We start from the raw sequence: 21,247 nt of genomic DNA on the forward strand, positions 1-21,247 counted from the left end.
GGGGGCTGGTAGTAACTAGAAGGGAGATAAGGGGTGTCTTTGTGGTGATGATAATGTCTGGTTTCTTTCTCTTTTAATAAGACTATGTTATTTTATTACTTATTGGTTTATTGATTTCCAAGGAAAAGAGAGAGTTCTTATCAGCTGGTTCACTCCCCAAATTCCAACAGTGGAGGATTGAAGCCAGAAAGTTGGGGAGAGGGAGCGCTCAATCCAGGTCTTCCATGTGAGTCGCAGGGACCCAATTATTTGAGCCATCAACCACTGCCTCCCAAGGTCTGCATTAGCAGGAAGCTGGATTCTAGAACTGGAACTGGAACTGGGATTTCAACCCAGACACTCTGATATTAGATGTGAGCACCTTAGCCACTAGGCAAAGCAGCCACTCTTTTTTTTTTTTTTTTTGACAGGCAGAGTGGACAGTGAGAGAGAGAGAGAGAGACAGTGAGAAAGGTCTTCCTTTTCTGTTGGTTCACCCCGCAATGGCCACTGCGGCTGGCGCACCGCGCTGATCTGATGGCAGGAGCCAGGTGCTTCTCCTGGTCTCCCATGCAGGTGCAGGGCCCAAGCACTTGGGCCATCCTCCACTACACTCCCAGGCCACAGCAGAGAGCTGGACTGGAAGAGGGGCAACTGGGACAGAATCCAGCACCCTGGCCAGGACTAGGACCCAGGGTGCCGGCGCCACAGGCAGAGGATTAGCCTAATGAGCCATGGTGCCAGCCAAAACAGCCACTCTTATATATGGCTTCTTGTCTTGGGGGCTTCTTACAATGATGTGTACTTTTTAAGAAGTCAGAATGTATACTTATGATATGCATGCCTTTATGTATATTATATTTCTATAAAAAATTTCTTCTAACACCTAAAAAAAACTTCTCTGGCTAATAATGAACACCATAATTCCTTAATTCTAAATTCAATCATAGTTTCTATGGACAAGGATGTGTAAAATGATATATACACTCTAAACATAGTTGAGTGGGCTATCCATTGTGTTATCCTGTGTATAGTTTTTGACTCATACCATGTTTGAAATCATGCAGGTTTTTCAAAATATCTATTTTCCATGACCTTTTTAAGACTCCTTGTATACATGGATGTCACATCTTTTGCACCAAGATAAACCTAGGTTTTAATTCTATTTTCTATAGACTTTTTGACAAACTGTTGCACTGATACAAGGTTCCTACCATAAAGGATTTTGGTTCAGTTCTCTACGTGGAGTGTGGCCTGGGTTATTCAAAAGCTCCTCAGGGGGAAGGCACTGGAGCACAGTAGCTTAAGGAGCCACTTGAGACACCTGCATCCCACATCAGCGCGCTGGTTCTAGTCCCAGCTCAATAATGCATCCCAGGAGGTAGCAGATGCTCGAGGCCCTGCCACCCACGTGGGAGACCTGGATGAGGTTCTGGACTCCTGGCTTTGAACTGGCCCAGCGTTGGCAATGGTAGGCCTCTGGGGAGTAAACCAGCAGATGGAAGATTCTCCCTCTCCCTCTCCCTCTCTCTTAATTTTATAAGAATAAATGAACATTATAAAAACAAAAAGCTCCCCAGGTGACTCATATGCAGGCAGTATTGCTGTGTACGCTAAGTTTTCCAGGTCAGGTAAAACACCTATTTCACCTCTGGTGATGGGGGAGCTTCTGCTCCTTGTACTTGCCCCACGTCAGAGAGGGGCTATAGATTGTCTGGTCCCTATAACTACATGGAGCAGGAGTCTACAATCATGTAATTTAGATGTGACAACCACACTGACCACAGCAATGCCATGGAGGGACGTGCTGGGGCTTAGGTACAATCTGAATGTCCTTATTTGTCAAAGATCTGGATCACAGACCAGCCAAGCAGCCATGTCATGGATTAGTGCAGAGTTTGTGTAGAATTTAGCCTGCACCGGGTCCTGCAGGAAGACTGTCTCTGTCACTTCTCTTGTTATAGAGGAAAGAAGCCCAGCATTTCCTTCCAGAATTCTGTTGGAGGTAGGTACAGGGATGAGCTTTGATCTACCTGTACCCTCCCCACCAAAGGCTGTGCTCTTAGGATCAGTAAGGAAAGGGACTAGGGGAAGGGTGGGGAGGATTTGTTCTTTCTGTGACCAAAGAGGTATCTATTTCCTTTCAGAAGGGGGATTTAGAAAAACTTTAAATTATCAACTATCAATTCCAAGGAAGCACTAACTCATTCTTTAAATGAGATCATTGCCTTCACAATAGTCCACATGTTAGAGTATTCTACCCAGACCACCTTACTGGTCTTTGGAACAACCCTGTGCATGTGGTAGAGCAGGTGTTAATGTCTGTTCAACAAGAGGAGGAAGCTGAAGCCAGAGGGCTTTGCCCAAGGTCACATGGCCTGAGACCCCTGGTCCAGTACCTTCTCACACATGCAAGTGGTCTCTCAGCATAGGATCCAGGTCACATATGACATCATGTCCACAAAGAGCCATAATAACTCCACTCAGCTCATCTGGACTTTAATTAAATTATAATCTCCTTTTAAAAAGGAATTAACCAATGCAAGTGGTCTCAAAGTGACACCAAGACCATATCAGTCTATATATTTTTCAAGTAAAAAGTTTCTAATTTGGAGTGCAGTTTGGTGTATTCAGTTTATGAATAACATATACCCACTGTAAAAATTCTGGAAAGCACATAAAAGCTTAAAGAAGAAAATAAAGATCCCCATAATCATACTACTCAATTCTCTGATGGGCATAATATGTATAACATATACACATATATATGTAAAATAGAGAAATTTTTATATTTTTGTGTCTTTTCATTTGCCTATTTTATCATGAAGATTTCTCATGACAGTTTTTCAATAATATAGTTTTAATGAATGTTTTGCATAATGGATATCTTGTGATTTAACTGTTTTATTGTTTCTAATTTTTGCAACTATAAACACCACCATAACTGTTCCCATACATAAACACACTTTCCCTATCTCTGATCAGATTCCTGAAAGTAGTACTGTTGATTATAGAAGGTTAAGTCTAAGTTATTTATTACTGACTGATACCAATTACATGCCCAGTTCTGAGAATGAAAATGCCTGTCTGCATATCCTCACCAACATTTAGCTGGAACATATTTGCTTCTTCTTCAATAAAATCATATCCCTTGACCTTTTTGTGGAGGTACTTTTTACTTATGAAGAATATGACTTATTCATTTCCTATCTTATGTGATGCCCTTACCTAACAGAATATGGCAACTTCCATTGTGTATTTCTTCTTGGCTTTTATTCTTAAAATGCTTTTTCCTGCATTGAGATCAATGAAATATTACCCATATGCCTTGCACTTTTAATTTCTTTTTTTAAACATTGTATCCTTTAATCCATTTGGGACTTACCTTTGTATATGATATGAGGTGAGACACTGTCTTGATTTTTTCCTAAATATTTATCCAACTTTGCTCAAATATTTTTGTTGAATATTAATGTCTTCCTGACTTATGAATGTTGCTTCCTTCAAATGTCTGCTATTTTATTGTTTTTCCAAGGATCAAACCTTAGATTTATTTATTATTCCCATTGCTTCTTAATCTATTATTTATCTTTTCATCATCATTGCCTGTTTTCTCCTGATTTCCTTTGAATACTTATTTAATTTAGCACCCAATATTTTTTATTCTTTCTGGTTAAAAATAAAAGTATTTAGAAATATACTTTTACCTATGTGAAAAGCATCCAGTACATTTTGATATGTAATAGTCTTTTAAAGTTGCATTTTGATTTCAACAGGAACTTAGAAAAATAACCTTGAAATTCCCTGTTGATAGTTTTTTTTAAGTCTTCATGATTTTATTATTAATATTCCATTAAGCTCAGAGGACGTGCCAGCCCTAAGTTCCAGTTCCTCCTTCCAGCTGCCTGTAGGGGTGACTCATAGCTCTTCACTAGCACCAGTACTTTAGCACCAAGACCATTAGGATGTTAGAGGCTCCCTGGCTGGGCTGAAAGCTAGGACTGGCAGAATCGAATTTAAAAAGGAGCAGAAAAGTGGGTGACAGAGTTAGCCTGGAGCTCAGGGTTGGGAGGGATCCTGGGGTCAGCAACAGAGAAGTGAATGAAGGAGCAGGGGATCTACGGAGAGGAAGCTGGAAAAAGGGACCAAGGCTGCCCCAAGTCCAGTTGAGAGGCCAGAGAGGGGTCCCTAAGAGTGTGAGGACTGGGCTGGCAAATGTGCGGGAGCCAGGCTGATGGGCTGCTGACTCTGTTTCCTGCACTGGCTTCAAGTCTCTTCCAGGGGCCATGGAAGGAGCGCACTGCTGGAGAGGGAGTCAGCGACCCTGGATCTTCACTCCCATTTGGCCATAAATCCTCTGTGTGCTCTTGAGTACGCAGGCCGCGTCTCCCTGTGTTGTTAAGTGAGGGAACTGCAGTAGATAATTTTTGAGGCCCCTTTTAGCTCTAAAGATGTAAGAGTCTATGCCAGTAGCATTGCAGACTCCGTTTGGGGAAGAGTAGGCATGGGGAGTTGGAGGCAGGGGCAGGCAGGGAGGCTGTTCTGCAGATGGCTAATGGTGGTCAGAAGGTGGCCCCTGCTGAGAAAATCTCCCACTGTCTAAAACCAGACTGCTCATCTGGCACTGCGCCAGGGCCCCTGCTTCTACTGACACTCCCTCTGACATCCTCCAGTCACCTGTAACATCTTGACTGACATCAGAATTGTCACTGGCCCATGAATGGCCTGTATCCCATCTTCCAACCCAGGGCATGTTCTCCTGACTATACAGGTGGCATGATTTAGGGAGCTCTGCTTTACAGTAACCCCTTCTGTGAGGATCACATTGGAGGAAGAAGAATGAGCAGTCAGCACGAGGTTGTCATTGGCGACCACGCTGACTGGATATAGAATAGAGAAGTAGGTTTCAGGCTTGTAGCTGGTGCTTATTATTGCACATCAATGCATTAGGCAGGTGAATCTGTTTCATCATCTGTTGAAACAGGACTCAGAATAACAAAAAGACTTCTTGGATGATTCTAAGAATTATGTGACATAATGTATATGAGCATGTCTCCAATGCTTCTGCCAAGAAATATCTAGGCAAAGAGCATACACTTAAAATGTCAGACCTGGAAGGGCTCTCAGATCTAGCAAAGGACCTCAGTGAGGGCATCACCTGCCCAAGATGACTTTGATGGACATCATCTAGGGTGTTAGGCAGCCGTGGGCAGTGTGTGCAACGCGAGTGTGCATACTTCCAAGCATATAAGGGTCTGTGTGTAAATGGACAAGTATATGGGAGGAACTTCAAAAAGGTCATGGGAAAAGAGAATTAAAAGATAAGTTTATTTTGGCACAAAAACCTTGGAAATCCATGCATAGTATTTTTCATAATACACAAGTCCCATGAACTTTTTGAGAGAGTGCAAGACACACAGATTACGTCTGTTGGAAGATAAGGGGGCCAGCTGGAGGGGCTTGCCAGCTTGCTCAGAGCTGGCTTTGCTTAAATGATTCAGATCCTTTGGTTGTTCCCAATCTTCTCCTCTATCCAAAAGAACAGGGCTGGTTGAATGATAATTAATAATAGGTTGATGATTCACTTTAGTTAAATGCACACATTCTAAGTGCATGTGCCATGTGAATAATTTACATTTGACTATTTTAAAATATGCTCTTAAGACAGGAAAGCATTAAAGTGGGAAGTATCACACAAGTACATTTGACAGTTATTTTTGATTCTCATCCTTGAAAAACAGTTTCAATGTAATTCAGCAGATCCGTAAGTAGACTACCACCTCTGCAATCTGCATTGATGGAGGATAACCTGAATTTGGCTCCACATGAATTTCAGGGTGGGAGGATACTCCAGAGAGAGATGCAGTCTAACTCCTCCTTTTATGGATGAGGAAGCTGAGGCTGGCAGAGGTTAAGTGCCTTGACCAAGGTCATGTCTTACCAGTGGCAGAGACAAGATTAAGATGTAAGTTTTACATCTGTAAGGAAGCAGCTAGCATACTGAGCATAGACCCCCCACCCCTTGATTTTATAATCTGTTATCTCTCATCCCAGGATAGTCAAAAGTTTTACTTTTTAAAAGTTGGCACAACCAGTGGACAGCTCACCCTCCTCTTGCTTTTATAAAATCACCATTTATCTCTTTGGTCCTGCATACCAAGGAGAAGGGATTGAATTTTATCTAAATCCTATTTCATGTCAGATTTCATCTTTAGCAGCACACTATCTCATTTTCATCTTCAAATGAACATAGCAATGTAAATCTTATATTCTCCACATAAAATGTAAAGGAAACTAAGGTGAGAGAGGTAACATAATTTGAGTTGGAGTTCCAGGCTTAGGCCTGGTCTTTGCACTGGGACTCACTGATGGCCTTGAGCAAAGTCGGCTTCCTCTTTTTAGCCTCATCAGCTCCACCCAGAATCTGCTGCAAACCTAGAACAGCCTTGCCTAGGATTTCCCAAGTGTATTCTCTGGAATACAAGAACTTCACGGAGGTGCACAAGCACTGAAATTTAGAAAAAGTGTGTCAAAGAAGTTGGACGGGGTTCCTATCCATGTGAATCTTTTCTATCCTTAAATAAATGAAGGCTCTTTGAAAGGGAATTACATACGTGGTTTCCCAAGCTTTTTGATAATCGTTGTGGTTTATCCATGGGACATACCCAGGGAAATACTGATTTAGCCATGTCAGAAACAGCTTTGAGGGAACAAGTTCCCAATAAAAGCAGAGAGTGCACATAGACACCGAGAAGTCTCTCTCTGGCTGAATGAGCTGCAACTGCTCCTCTCATTTACTCCAAAAGATGGAGCATCTGCTGGGAGATCCCAGAAGACGGCGCATGTGCCAAGCTGCCAGACCAGTTGGAATTGCCTGGTGGGGAGGCCTGAACCCCAGACATCACATCAATGACCACACACAAGCAAAATTGTCCCAAGGTGCTCCGTCCATGGAGACAGATGGTTTAATGTGTCCATTAGTATGGGATTCTTTCCATCTGTCTATACTTTGCATCTAGCCTCTCTAGAACAAGGTGAGGTATAAAGAACTAAGCTAATAGTTACAACGAATATCATATCACACCGACCCAGGGCAGCTTCTATAGAACCGGCTTTCTATGGATGTTAACAACAACAACAAAAACCCATGAAACAACTTTAAATAACTCTGGAGATTTTTCTATGTCAAGGTGCATTGCGCCTAGTCAAGCAAGGACAAAGGTGCATTTCCCCAGATTTGAGCACGGAACGCCTTTCTTTCAGAACAACCATTCCATGGGGCACAATTTTTGGCAACACTGGACTAAGGTGCAAATTTCAAGTTTATAAGACAGTTTTCTTTTGCTCTCTTCTTTCTCTCGCTCTGTCTGTATTTCTCTTTATTTCAGCAAGGAGGCCTGAGCTTACACATACAAATGAGAGCTGAAACCTAGGGAAACTTGATGTTCTCTCCAGCAATGCTGCCACTCTTTCAAAGCACTTTTGAAACTCCCTTTCAAGTCATTGTCTGCAGGATCCAGGACACATTCTCCTTGAATATCCTCGTTAAAGGCAAAGGTTGGCCCTTTGAGAAGGGATTCAATTTCGGGAACAAAACTATGCAGAGTCAAGCTCAGTGATCCACATGCAGAAAGAAGTAAACAGAAGTGGTTAAAAGTGAGGATGGGCTTGTAACCCCAGCTCTGCTACTTAGCAGGGGTGTGGCTTTGAGGAGGTTGGCTAACTTCCAGAACTCAGCGCTCCATCTGTAAAATGGAAAGAATCGTGGCTATCTCAAAAGACGATTGTGATAATGAACTTAAAAAAAAAAAAAAACTGGAAGATACAAAGTGCTTGGCTCTAGACAATACGGAAACGATGGCTGTCCCTAACAAAACCTTGCCTGGTTTGATTATAAGGTTGTAACCTGACACTGAAGAGAATTCTCCAAGAAGGGTCCAGAAATCTTTAGTCAGGGAAGCACAGTTGGGAAGAATCTTTGGTTCTCTACAAGAAATTCTCTGTAGAACAAGAGTTATTTGCACGTACACATTTTAGTCTGTTTATGTTTGTAAAAGATTCATTGCTTTTTAATCACACTTTACACAAACACCTGTCATCTTGGTATGTAAATGGGTCCGACAATTCCTTTCCAACCCTTCCACATAGGAGGGATACTGACAAATCAGCCACCATGCAGAGGCCTGGTAAAGTCCCTTTGGACCTGTTTGGGAGACTGGAAACCACATTATTATTTTAATAATAATTTTATAGTAAATAGCCAATTCCATGTAATCAGACTCTTTCAATTAGCAATCTAATTTACTGATTTGGTAGAGTTGATAGAATACTTTGTGTCCATTCCTTTAACAAGGCCATTTTCTGCATTATATTAGATTATATTAACTCTATTTGTAGAACAGAATACAATAAAGTAGAATTTTCAGATAGGAAGTGATCTTAGATGTCACTGAATGTGAAGGTCTCAAAATGCCAACTGATATTTTGTTTGGTCTTTGTACCCTTTAAAATCTGCTGTCTCCTGAAAGTTAGGAAGATGATGGTGTCACACTCCCATTAGTTAGAGCTGAGGATGTCACTGCATATCTCTGGTTTACTTCAGTCACCACCACTTCCTATTGTCTCATCCCCAACTACTTGCTTTATCTATCTCCCTACCCCAACCCCTAATAGCATTTGAGTTTGAGAACTGCAATTTAATCTTTTTTATGCATATGAAATCTGAAGTATAATGATGTTTCATGACCAGCTCAAGGTTACACAGCCCATTAGAGGCCAAACTAGACTTTAAATCCCTGTCTCCTAAACTCCAGTTCAGGTCTGTTTCCATCTCACCATGGAACTAGTCACCTGAGAACTGGCTGGGACTGATGACTTTAAACAAAATCTGTCATGTTTTACAAAACGTGGTGCCAGTTTTTATTTTATTCACAAGGAAGAAGCGAGAGGATTACTTTTTTTTGATGGGTAAATAGTTGATGTTTCCTGGAAGAAGTATTTGAAAGGAAGCATTCTCAGCAGGTTCTGATGGAGACCTGTTGCAGAACCACAGAATTTTAAAGCTGGGATTATAGGTAAACTCAAGCTATACAGTCAGATACAAATCTGATGTTACGGTAGTTCAAACTCAAGGGATTTTTTAGATTCTCTGATAAAAGCTAATGTTTATCCAATGACTGGAACTGGGCCAAGAATTTTTCATGCATTGCTTCATCTAATCCTTACTGTAATCCCACGCAATGGCTACTACGGTTTCTCTACATTTTGTGCATACTGATATCAAGGCTTGATTCAGCTTGGCCCAAATCATTAGTAAGCAGCAGAGTGGAGATCTGAACTCACGCACTAGGCCAGCGTCCTTTGGCACTTGCCACATTGTCAGCTCACCAGGATCAGCCGTACTGGTAGCACGGCTGATGTGAGAAAGCTCCTGCAGTCATTGTGTGGCCTGTATTCGCCACAGCATCAACAACTGGTAAGCATCGCCACCATCCCTGACCGACTGAACCTCACTTGGAACACAATGAGAAAGTTTGTCACGTGCATTCAAAGACAGGCAGAATATAATCTACCTTTGTAGAATCGTCACCAGCTCACAGCTGTCCTGTCACGATGGGGAGAGACAACAGGTCACGGCTGTTCATGTCCCTCACCAAGCCCAACACTACCTCTGGTACAATAGAACTCCAACATGTATCTGCTGAAACAGGGCGTTTCATTCCAGCTCCCAACTAGACAATAAACAGTCCTTGCTGTAGCTAAGCAAATACAAAGACAGCAAATGGACAGAATCTTTACGTTTATGAACATTTTTTTCCTTGCTAATTTTTTACTAACATTTCTCTTTGGTTGTCCTATCAGACTGGACAAAATGGAATTTTATGCTTCACAGGAGAGAACTAGCCAGTGTCTGCCTTCAGCCCAAGAACCTAGGAGGCCAATTGTTAAGTCAGGGTGGGAACAAGAGAGCCTGGAGCAGTAGGTCTTTGGAAGGGCTTAGAAGCTTTCTCTTTACAGTGCTAGACCTCTCTGTCGGAGAAGCTGGAAGCTGTAACTTCAAGGGCAAATATCTCATACATTTCTGTAGTTCAGGTCACTTCCCAGACCTCCACACCAGCGGTGCATGTGAAGTCAGGTAGGGTGTGCCAGACCCAAGACTGTGAACTTGACCGTGCCTGTCTACAGATAGGGACACAGAAGTCTTTGGTGGGAAGTCTGTGGAAGCATGGAGGGTAGTACAAAAGGCTTGTATATAGGAAGCAAGGTTCGGGGCTCGTAAGGTCCAGGTTCTGCCCCAGCACCATGGCTTCCTGATGGTCCCCCATGGTAGACACCAGGTAGCTACAGCACAAAGAGCTGTTGTAAAAAGCACGCAGTCCTAGAGAGATCAGTAAGGTCTACAGATGCCGAGGGAATAGGGGTCACAGAAGGAGACACTGGATGGAGGGTGTGTGTGTGTGTAAGAGAGAGAGGTCCATGTCACCCTTGATGTTTTTATTTGCCTGTGATAGCTCTGGGCAGATAGGAAAAGTCAAATGCTATTAACCACCAATGTTCAAACTTTCTCTGTTTCTAGGGAACCATTAAAGGCTTCCAAGCACAGGCTTGCCACGGGGTCAGCTGTGTGTCCAGGAGGTAAGGTGACGAGACAGGCGTCATGAGAACCGGAAGTGGGGCGCGTGGGGCTGGAGTTCCCGTGGTAGCAGCCTGTGAAAGCGAGAAGGGAGCCTCAGGAAGACACGGCGCTGGGTGCCGAGCAGGCTGCGGACACTAGGCGGTTTAAGGCAGACTCCTCCAACCGGAAGTGGACAGTGAGGGAGAAGGGGGAGCGACTCTTACAACTGAATACCTGAGGGGATGAAATCTGCTTTTAGAGGAAACATCTGTTGTACAGGTCTACCATGCACAGATACAAGAACGAATTCACTAAAAAGTCAGAAGTCAGACCCATGGGTCACGGGGGAACGTGTAAACAGCCAAGGTGATGGCACTTTTTTACTTTTCTACCTATAATGGGGACATCTTCTGGGCACAAACCAAACTTGCTCATCTCTGGCCAGTTAATTATTCCTCTAAAAGCCCTCATAGAAGATAGATCTGGGTTAAGTGGTCTGTGAAAACTGTTAAATTTTTCTTTCTTTTTTCTAATGCAAGGAAGACTAGGAAAAGGTGGTAATCACTGTGAAATATTATAGGCTGTGGAATTTTTTTCTGAAAAAGTAGTATTTTTTAAAAGGCTAAATGATAAAGCCTTAGTAAGGATGACTTATTATTTCTCTCATTCATGCTATTTATTTTTACTTTTTCTTTCTTTAAAAGATTTATTTACTTGAAAGGGAGATTTACAGAGAGAGAGAGAGGGAGAGAGAGAGAGATCTTCCACCTGCTGGCTCACTTCCCAAAGGGCCACAACAGCTGGGGCTGGGTCAGGCAAAGCCAGGAGCCTGGAACCCCATCCAGGACACCCATGTGGGTGGCAGGGACACAAGCACCTGGGCCACTCTCTGCTGTCTTCCTGGGCACATGAGCAGGAGCTGGATCAGAAGCAGAGCAACTGGGACTTGAACTGATGTTCATAGGGGATGTTGGAGTCATAGGCAGCAGATTAAGCCACTGTGCCACACCAGCCCCCATAGTCTTTCATTTCTTATTAACTATGCACTTATATGTTGATGGGGGATTTTTTTAATATGCTATTTGCTCCCCAGGAAGATCAGTTCTGTGCTTCAAACAAGACCAAATCTCCTTGGAGTAAATAGAACTTGATTTCAGGTCATATTGAATTCTCATATATAGTCGTAGGTTTTGCTGCTTTCACACTATGAAAAAGGACCCTGGAATCCACTCCTTGCAAGGGGAACTGTCCTAGGAGTGGCAGAGGTTGAGTTCATTAACATACGTTATAAACCTATGGCAGTGAGGCCACTATTCTCCTTGGAAATGTCAGTTACTTCTGCCAGGAGCCCGTGTCATTGGGGGTTTCCAGTTGCAGCGGAGAAGGAATTAGGGCTGTCACATGTGCAAACGCATCTCTTAAGATCGCATTCATTAAGTACCACTCCCTGCCACTAAAGCAAACTAGAACACATAATTGTTCTCACTGGTTACGTTTCAAAACTGGTCCTACGGAAAACATGAATAACTTGCTTGGGAAAGGCTTTTTCTTCCTATTGTTTGAAATCTTAAATGAGACTTTAAAAACATTCTGTACAACTAATCCAATGAGTTTTTATTGGATCGTTTTATTTTCCCTCTCCTCCCTACAGAGTGTGGCTTTTGGTTTTTCTTATTTGCCAACACAAGCTGCCAGCCACGGCCTCCCGGGATCTTTTCCCAAGCACTCCAGGTAACTCCCAGTCCTTGCACTGCATCTGTTTTCCTCACTGTCCCAGGCTGACATTTCCCAAAGTACCTCCCATCATGCCTCTGCAGAAGGCCCGAAAGAGCTGTGGGGCTGTAGCAGAGTCGTCAGATGAAGGCAAGTTATAGGAACAGGATGTTTCTCTTTCTGTTCCCAATAGCAGAGTAAGAAACCACTGTCTGTGCACCAATCAAACACCACTGGCTCTCAGTGGTGTCTCTTCCTGGGCTGTGAGGGGTCACACATGCTGCCGGACTTCGCTGCACACCCCAAGTAATGGCTGGTGTTATTTAGGCCTCAGCTGGTGGCCAAAAGCAGGCCCCTCAGTCTTCCTGTCCCAGTGGGAGGCTGGTCGCCTGTGTGGGGTTTCCAGGGCACTGGCTGGCCCCACTGCACGGCAGAACCCTACCTGTTTCTGGTTTTTTTTTTTTTTTTTTTTTGGACAGGCTGAGTTAGTGAGAGAGAGACAGAGAAAGGTCTTCCTTCCGTTGGTTCACCCCTCAAATGACCACTATGGCCGGCGCACTGCGCCGATCCGAAGCCAGGAGCCAGGTGATTCCTCCCAGTCTCCCATGCAGGTGCAAGGCCAAGCACTTGGGCCATCCTCCACTGCCTTCCCAGGCCACAGCAGAGAGCTGGACTGGAAGAGGAGCAACCAGGACAGTATCCGGTGCCCCAACAGGGACTAGAACCCGGTGTGCCGGCGCCGCAGGCAGAGGATTAGCCTAGTGAGCCATAGCGCCAGCCATGAACCCTACCTGTTTCTAATCGATGTGACCATGCAACTGTTGCGATCATGGCACAGTTCACATTCAGAGCCTTCCCATCTATCTCCTCCTCAGTGAAAATGAGCTTATTAGGTAAGCGCAGAGAAGGAGGCAGAGAACCCTGGGCAGGAAGGATGCAGAGCAAAGTCCTCAGGAGCAGGGTCCTGGAGCCTCCCAGACAAATTTGACCCCGACAATTCTGCATGACATCAGCCTGGTGCAAATGCACCCACCGAGGTTAGCCAGTGTGAGTTCACTGAGGTCGTATAGGGTAAGAATTACTCGCCTTTTTGTTATTTCTGAAACCTGAACTGCTTTTGGAAGTAAGGGCTGGAATGTTCCATAGGCACTCAGGGCATGGGACACGGGCATGGCACACACTCGGTGCGGGCTATTTAAAAACCAATCCCCTGGCTTCCCTCATGATTCTAAATGCGTGTAATCACATTCTGCAGCAGCAGCCGGTGACTATTTCTATAACACTGCCCTGCATCTGTGCTTGCTGTGGCTGGGCCCACCCAAAACACAAACAAACAGAGTGGAGATGTGGTAACCTATCTGGTTGATCAGACCAGACTTTCTGTGTCACAGCCAGCGTCCAGCTAGCGTCTGAGTGGTTGTGTGACTGTGACTTCTCCAGTTTTAAGGACTGATCTGTTTCTCTGTCCTAGGGGAGGAGAGTGTCTGAGCACATCAAAGGAATGCCTTTTAAATGAGCCATTTATTATTTAACAAACGAACATCATAAGCACAATTTGCCACTTTCTCAGATTCAGCAAATTCTTTCCCCCGTGGAAAGATCCCAGCAGAGAAACTTTGTCCCTGTCTGTATTAAAGAGTCTATCTTTGTTGGATTTGTTTGATGTGTTAACACTTTCTTTAATCACCCCACTGGCTATCAGTGGTAATTAATAAGGAATCATCTATGAATTGTTAATCACTTGAAGACATTAGCCGGTGGAAGGACATTAGCCAACATGGTTATATAATGTCAAAACACCTGATCAAGTTTGAGAATTCAGGGAAATAGTCAAACCAGTTCTGGGATTTCATGTAGACAAAACAACAGATTGAGTGACTTGTAGTTTTAACCTTTATGTAAATTTTTAAAATTCTGCTACTTATGAAATGTTACAGCATTTGCCATACCATATGTCAAATGTTTTATCTACCTACATCTGATTTGTCTCTGTAACAACCCTGCAAGATATGTATTATCCCCATTTTACAGATAAGGAGACTGAGGCTCAGTAAGATTAGTAATTTGCACAGACTATATGCCTAAGTTTGAATAAGTGGTGGGGTGAAATTTAAATGAAAACCTCTTGAGTTTCAGTCCCATGTTGTTTGTATATATAACCTCAAACAGCCAAAATGGCCAAGAAGGCAAGGAACAAACCAACAAGCAAAATCTTGGGTCCCAAATCATGCAGTTAGGATACCTCCAACTCAGTAGACCCCAATTGGCCCATTCTCCCTGGAGCCCTTCAGCTACAGCAAGTCTGTTGCCTATGACCCGAGCACAGAGACCTTTCAACCCCCATGCGCTAGGGCTCCGAGAACTGAACTCTGATTGCCAAACCCTACGCGTCAGAACAGATGAGCCGCGTTCCATGATGCCTGTGAAGAGATCGCATTTCTTAGTCAAATATTATCTTTTTGAATATTTTCAGGCATACACGGACTATGTGGCTCCCTTTTGGCCAACTCAAAACACACAGCCAAGTGTAATCCTTGGCGCTTTCCTATATTAATATTTTCTTTCCCTCCTTGTCAGGGGACTAGTTATAAATTAGATGAGAGCAGAAAACCATCCCTTGAGAGTTGCTGTGTCAAGGAATTACCTAGAAAGAAGCATGCTGTTGTTTTTCCTTTTTTCCCCCCACATGGTAAATCACACAGAGTAGCAGCCTGCCTCGGATCCCCTGAGACAACATCTTGAGTGCATATGTTATGCTGGGCTCTGTATTGACTAGTTCAGAAACTCCAGGATGAAATAACCAAAGTTCCCAAGTTAAAAATGAAAGTAAAAGAGTTGAATGGCATTGGGATCCTGGCTGTAACCTTCCAACAACTTCACAAATAGCCACGCACGCCCAGAGCATAACAGGTCAGCCAATTTACCATGGCAAGAATCAGCCTGCACCTGTGGTGTGAAGTCGCAAACCAACCCAGCTACCTCTCACTTTCCTGACACCCTCGTTTTTCTTCAGCAATAGAATCATATTTGACAAAATGGATAGAGAGAGCGCTTTACTAGAGGGCTTAGCCAGATATATGCCATATTAAAAATAGTCATGATATAAATATTTCTCACAAGAGCTGCAGCGATGGTGTGAATAAAAAACTCCCTTCTGAGATTTCAGTAAAACCAGATCTCACAAAGGATCTGAAAGAAAGCAAAAAAGAAAAAAACAAACAGACAGACACACACAAAGAGAAAGACACACACATACACACACACACACACAGAACAAACCTTATGTTAATCCGGTTTAGCATAACAGTCACTAGGTTGGCACTATTTTATGAAGTACTGTTTCCCTCCCCGGGGGAAGAGGAGAGATGAACCTGCCACAGGTTTCTCATCATAATGTTCAGGGTGGGGTGGAGGCAGTCTCTAAGCATGTTCAGTAGCAGCTAATAAATAAATTAAAAAAAAAAAACCTAAATGCAGCAAAATGTTAGCTCTGTCAAATGGCCAAGCGTGCAAGAGGAATCTCTCTCTCTCCTCTCTCCCTCTCTCTCTCTCTCTCTCTCTCTCCAAGCCCTTCCACCAAGCCATACAAAGCCCCCAATACACCAGCTGGAATTTTTCAATCGTAAATCAGATATGAAAATGCTTACGGGCCTTACAATGAGATAACATCAGGAGGAACGGTGCGTGGAATGGATCTGGCATTCTCACATAAAGCGTTATCTTTGGTACAAGTACACACAGCAGGGCATTTTGGCTTCGCTGGTTTCTTCCCCTCAGTCAGCAAAAGCGCAGATAAGAGACATAGGAAATAAGCAATTCTTTTCAGGGGGAGGCAGGCATTTCCCATCCTCTGGCTTCTTTCTGATTCCATGCAGTCGGAAAAATCTCCCCAAACATGAACAGGGCTTCTGGAATTCAGATGGTGATTGTCTTGCTCTACGACCAGGTCACACAGGAGTCCACCCTCTTGCGCTGCCTCTGGGTCTCTGCTTTTCAAAACGGGGACCTGCAGCTGATTCGTGAGCTGCTCCTCGCTCCAGCAACGCACTGCTCGGGGGAAGAGACCTGTGAGGTGCTGTGAGATGGGAGGAACCCGACTGCTGGAGGGAGAGAGCCGGCTTGCATCACCACGAAAACACTGAGCACAGAGCAGCCTTCGAAGGCAAAGTGATGTAACAGAAAATAAACAGCTTTCTGCTTGCACCGGGAGGCCCTTTAATTGTTACCAAAAATAGGACGGCATTATGTCTTATTAGTGAGTGGGTGGGCGAGTGGGTGGGAGCAGTCTTCTTGCATTGGATGTCGGCAATCTCAGAAACCTCTGGGAATTTGCTTTCCGCGTAGCAAACAACCTAGTAAGAAAAACCAGCCTCGGAGCCAGCCCTGGCTGGAAAAATGAACTTAAATGAAACTCCCTCTCCGCAGCATTCGGCTAAAACCTTGGGATCTCGTGCTGAGTCCACCTGGCTGATGCCAACGTTGAAAGACAAATAGGAACACATGGAGAACGTGACTTGCAGGGGATGAATGTGAGTAAATACTTTCCTGACACTTATCAGCTGGCACGAATTATTGATTTTCATAATCCTCTCCCTCCCCTACGTGTAAGCCATCACCTCCTTCCACGGGGAGGGAGGGAGGTAGAGGCGCGGAGCTCCTCTGTATGCAACCCCCCCTCCTCACTTCTCACACCCACTCTGCTTTGGCAGCCACACCAGAAGCTGGAAGGAGCTCCCTGCCAGCAGGAGGCAGCCAACCTTGGCTTCCTGGGGCTCTGGAAAGAGCCTGGCTCAGTCCAGGAGGCTGTGGATACGATGGGGAAAATGCTGGACTCAGAACTGGAGATCTGGCTTCGAGGTCCCGGCTGAGCCGAGAACTGGCTGAGCCTAGTCCCCTGGCTGGCAGAGGCAGAAGATGCGGGAGAGGCTCTGAGATTGTGATGGAAATTAACAGAAAGGCAGAGGCTGTGTGGCTGGGGAGGGTGATGCTGATGGTGTTGGTGCTGGTGACGGTGCTTGGAAGGAAGCTGCATCCTTGGAAAAGGACATGCATTTAGAGAAGCGAAAATCAAGAGACCCTGACCTTGGAGGGGGGTGATCTAGTCTGAGTGGATGAGAAGACCCTTAGGATGGCAGACACGAGACACCTGGCCTCTTACCTTGCTGAAGGTGGCCATCCTTCCACAGGCACAGCCAGGCCGGGATGTGAGCCCATGGTCCTTGCTCCTCCTGCCTCTGAGGCTGATCTTAAGAGGACTGATGGGCACAGGTATGCATTTGCCACAACCTCATGCTGCATGGGAGTGTGGTGCACTGTCATCTACCCTGCCCCTCTCACAGCTGGCCTCATGCTAACTTCACGCACGTGTCTGAGTCTCTGGTAAGTTCTGTCGGGGAAGGACAGTGAGAGTCGTGTTCCTTCTTGTGTTTCCTTACTGTCCATTTACCCAAGAAGATTGTGATCTCCAGAATGGTAGAGAGCTAGGGCCTGGGCAGAGTGCAACACACGAGCAGAGCGCCTACGCCAGCAGCGACAGAGGTACCATCTGTTCATGGTGGCCGCACACTCATCCGAATGAACTGCAAATGGCACCTCAGAGATGTAAGAAGGGGCCCTGGCCTAGTGGAGGAAAGTCAAGGGCCAGTTCCCTGAAGAAGCCGTGACTGAGCTGAGCTCCACTGGAAGGAGGGAGGGGAAGCAGGAGGCTGGCGAGAGTGTTCCAGGCGGGGAACAGCATGTGCAAAGTCCTGCTCCTGACCTGGGGATGGAGGGGACGCCTCTAGAGGCTTGGGCAGAGGAGTTCTCTCACCTGTTTTGTGTCTCAAAGGGACTTGTAGGTTGTTATCACGGGGCCAGTCTCTGAAGAGTCGTGAATGTATTTTACAGGTTTGCGTCGTTTTTTACAGAAAGGGAGAAACATCATAATGTGAGTCCAGAGAAGTAGTGCTTTCAAACTAGATTCTGCTGCTCCCTCGCTATCACGGGCCCCATGGAGGAGGGCATCTGTGGTGGTGATTTTAGGAACTGTGACCTCTGGGCAAGCCTCACTTGAAACAGTAAAAATACCACTGAAACGCTGGCCACAGTCAGAACTTTGTAGACGGAATTCTGCTCCAAGTGCACAGTGGAGACTTGCTCCATAAAATAATTATGGGGTGAGAATTTTATGGGGGATCCTTTTTATTCACAGAGTCACCCCCTAAATTAGCTGACTTGTGAATGCTGCATCTTGTAATTACAAAGTATAGACTGAGATGTTTTGGGGACCTCAGAGATCCTTGTGCATCACAGATAGGCACACTGGGCTACTGAGAGGGGACACAGAGAGATGGTGGCAGAGCCGTCACCCTGCACGGGAAACACTGTGGCAGAGACCTGGTTAAAATGACCAGTGTAGTCCAACAGGAAAACTCATGCCCTCTACTGTACTGTTGGATATATCAAATAACAGAGATGATTTTCAAATTTGAAAAAAAAATTTTATTTGAAAAGCAAAAAGAGAGAAGTTCACTCCCCCAAATGCCCACATTGGTTGGGGCTAGGCTAGGCCAAAGCCAGGAACCAGGAGCTCAATCTGGGTTTCCCACGTGGGGGGGCATCCATCACCTTCTGCCTCTCTGGGTACTTATTAGCAAGAAGCTGGGATTGAGGGTGGAGTGGGACTTGAACCCAGGCAAGCTGGTATGGATGCAGGCTTCCCAAGTGGAGTCTTAACCACAAGACCAAATGTCTACCTCATATCAAGATTGTTTGATCAGCCTTTAGCTGTGTGCTATGTAGATGCAGTCCAAGAAGGGGTGAGCAGTTGTCACTTTTTAAAAAATCATCATACTTTTTTTAAAAAAAAAGATTGTTTTTAAAATTTGCTTGAAAGGCGGAGTTAGAGAGAAAGAGAGAGAGCGAGAGAGAGAGAACCACAACAGCCATGGCTGAGCCAGGATGAAGCAGAGCCTGGAATTCCATCAGACTCTCCCATGTGGGTACAGGGACCCAAACACTTGCCCCATCTCCCACTGCTTTCCCAGGCACATTAGCAGGGAGCTGGATTGGAAGTGGAGGAGCCGGGACTGGAACCTGTGCCCATATGGGATGCTAGTATTGCAGGCACAATGCCGGATCCCATGTTTCACTCTTGACTTGGTAAAGCTGGGAGGGCAAATGAATAAGGGAAAGAAATCATGCCCATACGGCTTGCTTTGCAGCTGAGCTGTGGTTCAGCTGGTCAGTTCAAGTGGAAAAAAGGACTTTGGGGTGCAGAGGCTGGGGTGGAAGGACTGGTCTCTCAGGTCAAATTACAATGGGCATTCTGAAAAGACAGTAACTTTTTCTTTCTCTATGGCATTTAAAGCCCAGACTTGAATTCTTTATTCAATCAAAACACCCACTAAGATCAGGCAAAAGTTTAACTATATAATGTGGGGTGCTGATGGCCTATTGGGGCCCCAGAAACTTCTTTCTGGCTTCAGGATTTGTTCTGAGGAGGGTGCTCAGGGGACAGGGGACAGGTTACTATGTGCAGGTCTTGAGAGGCCCTGGGAGGAGGCTGTGGCTGGGAAGGCCCAGGGGAGCATGCCAGGGCCGTGGGAGGTGGGAGGGTGGGGACTGAGGGCTTTCCCCCCAACTCCGAGGCTGTTAGATAGGTTTGGTGGTGCACCTGCGGATTATGGTAGAGGCCTCGGGACAGCAGCCTAGAAAGGATGAAAGCCCAGCTGGAAGGAGGCCCAGGGCCGCTCAGAGGCCCTGCTGAGCTTTGGAGGAGCAGCTGAGTAGCAGCCAGGGCTGGCTCTGCACTCTGCCAGCCGTGTGACCGCAGGCCTGCTTCGCCTTCTAAGCCCCGCTTTTCTCCTCTGTAAAGTGAAGAGAGTGGTGACGGTACGCATCACATAGAGCTGTTGAAAGAATGAAGCAACAGAATGGGTCTAACACAGGAAAAAAAAAGTCTTCCTCCCCCTCCTCTCCCCTCCCGTCCCCTTCCCTCCCTCCCCTTCTCTCCCCTCCCCTCCTTCTCCGCTCCCCCTCCCCCTCCCCCTCTACTTTCTCCCTCTCCTCCCTCTCCCCCTCCTTCACCATCATTGTGGTTCCAACAGGACTTGAATTCTGAACGTGTGACTCCTGGTGCCTGGGGAGCAACACTCTCCAATAAAAACAAGGTTAAGCTGAAGTCTGAGTTTACTCTAGGAAGCAGGCGTCTCTGGGCAGATGACAGCTTGGCGTCGCCACCAGAAGGAGCGAGTGCACCCTGAGAAAGAGCAACTTTGCCAGCAGGGGCCGGAGTGAGAGCACTGGGCTTGGCCTGAGGACAAGAAGAAGAGGAAGGCTGTGAATAGAGGATGGAGATGTCTTTCAGCCCACTGCTCGTGATGGTGGATAAGTTGGAGGGGGATTAGAGAGAGGGCTCTACCTTGAGAGGGGGTTCTCTCTAGTTATTGGGTACTGTTGCATGTGTCTACCCCTGTGAAGAGCAAGGCACAGGAGCTGCTGGGAAGATGTGATAAACAGTGTCCCCAAGCAGGCTCATGGCCCAGACATCACCAAAGTCACAGGAATTCTTTTCCCAGGAGCAGCTCAGCCTTGGTGGCCCAGCGATAGTGACAGTGATGGCCCTGCGGACCTCAGAGGAACTGGCCAATGTTCCCAGCGGGGAGTGAGAGCAGAAGAGGAGGAGGAGGAGGTATGTGGGTACAATGTCTGGGAGCATGGGTGTGATGTGTCCAGGACACCCTCAGAAAGACAGGAAGAGAGGCTTTGTGGGGAAGGTGCCAGCGGTTCTCGAAGAGCCGAGGAAAGCAGGGAGAGAGGAACAGCCTGTGCTGTGGTCCTGGTTCCAGTTTTCCCCCGCAGGCTGGTGTGGCCTAGGAAACACACATTGTGCAAGTAAACAAATCATTATTAGAAGTCTTAAAAGACCCAGTGTAGCCTTGCCTCCTATTACAAACACGC

At 45.6% G+C, this 21,247-nt stretch overlaps 2 protein-coding genes and 1 long non-coding RNA gene across 19 annotated transcripts in view; 1 reads left to right on the forward strand and 2 right to left on the reverse strand.

Moving 5' to 3' along the window:
* LGI1 (leucine rich glioma inactivated 1) overlaps positions 1-16,396 on the reverse strand; it is a 42,618-nt gene extending 26,222 nt beyond the window's left edge. For 2 of the 3 annotated variants that reach the window (XM_017348429.3, XM_008270219.4), the window contains exon 1: positions 15,964-16,178. In XM_017348429.3, coding sequence (XP_017203918.1) covers positions 15,964-16,178 — 215 coding nt within the window. Of the gene's footprint in view, positions 1-15,424; positions 15,497-15,963 lie in introns of all 3 variants that reach the window. The other variant, XM_002718517.5, reaches the window with a different exon arrangement.
* The window catches only part of LOC100347176 (protein FRA10AC1), a 107,743-nt gene continuing 98,748 nt past the window's right edge, over positions 12,253-21,247 (forward strand). For 8 of the 15 annotated variants that reach the window (XR_011382361.1, XR_011382359.1, XR_011382362.1 and 5 more), the window contains exons 1-2: positions 16,422-16,562; positions 16,733-16,836. Coding sequence is in view for 7 of the 15 variants with exons in the window: in XM_070057592.1 (XP_069913693.1) it covers positions 16,831-16,836 (6 nt within the window). In the remaining 8 variants the exon portion in view is untranslated. Of the gene's footprint in view, positions 12,326-16,336; positions 16,563-16,732; positions 16,837-17,493; positions 17,687-20,533; positions 20,671-20,865; positions 20,979-21,247 lie in introns of those variants that run through there. The other 7 variants (XM_070057596.1, XM_070057598.1, XM_070057599.1 and 4 more) reach the window with 7 other exon arrangements.
* On the reverse strand, positions 18,765-20,558 carry LOC138845339 (uncharacterized). Its single transcript, XR_011382366.1, has 2 exons — positions 20,375-20,558; positions 18,765-20,196 (listed from the first exon to the last, which is right to left on the reverse strand). It is a non-coding gene; the product is annotated as an uncharacterized lncRNA (long non-coding RNA).

This window comes from Oryctolagus cuniculus, chromosome 15, assembly GCF_964237555.1.
Source record: "Oryctolagus cuniculus chromosome 15, mOryCun1.1, whole genome shotgun sequence".
In the NCBI taxonomy this organism is placed as follows: domain Eukaryota; kingdom Metazoa; phylum Chordata; class Mammalia; order Lagomorpha; family Leporidae; genus Oryctolagus; species Oryctolagus cuniculus.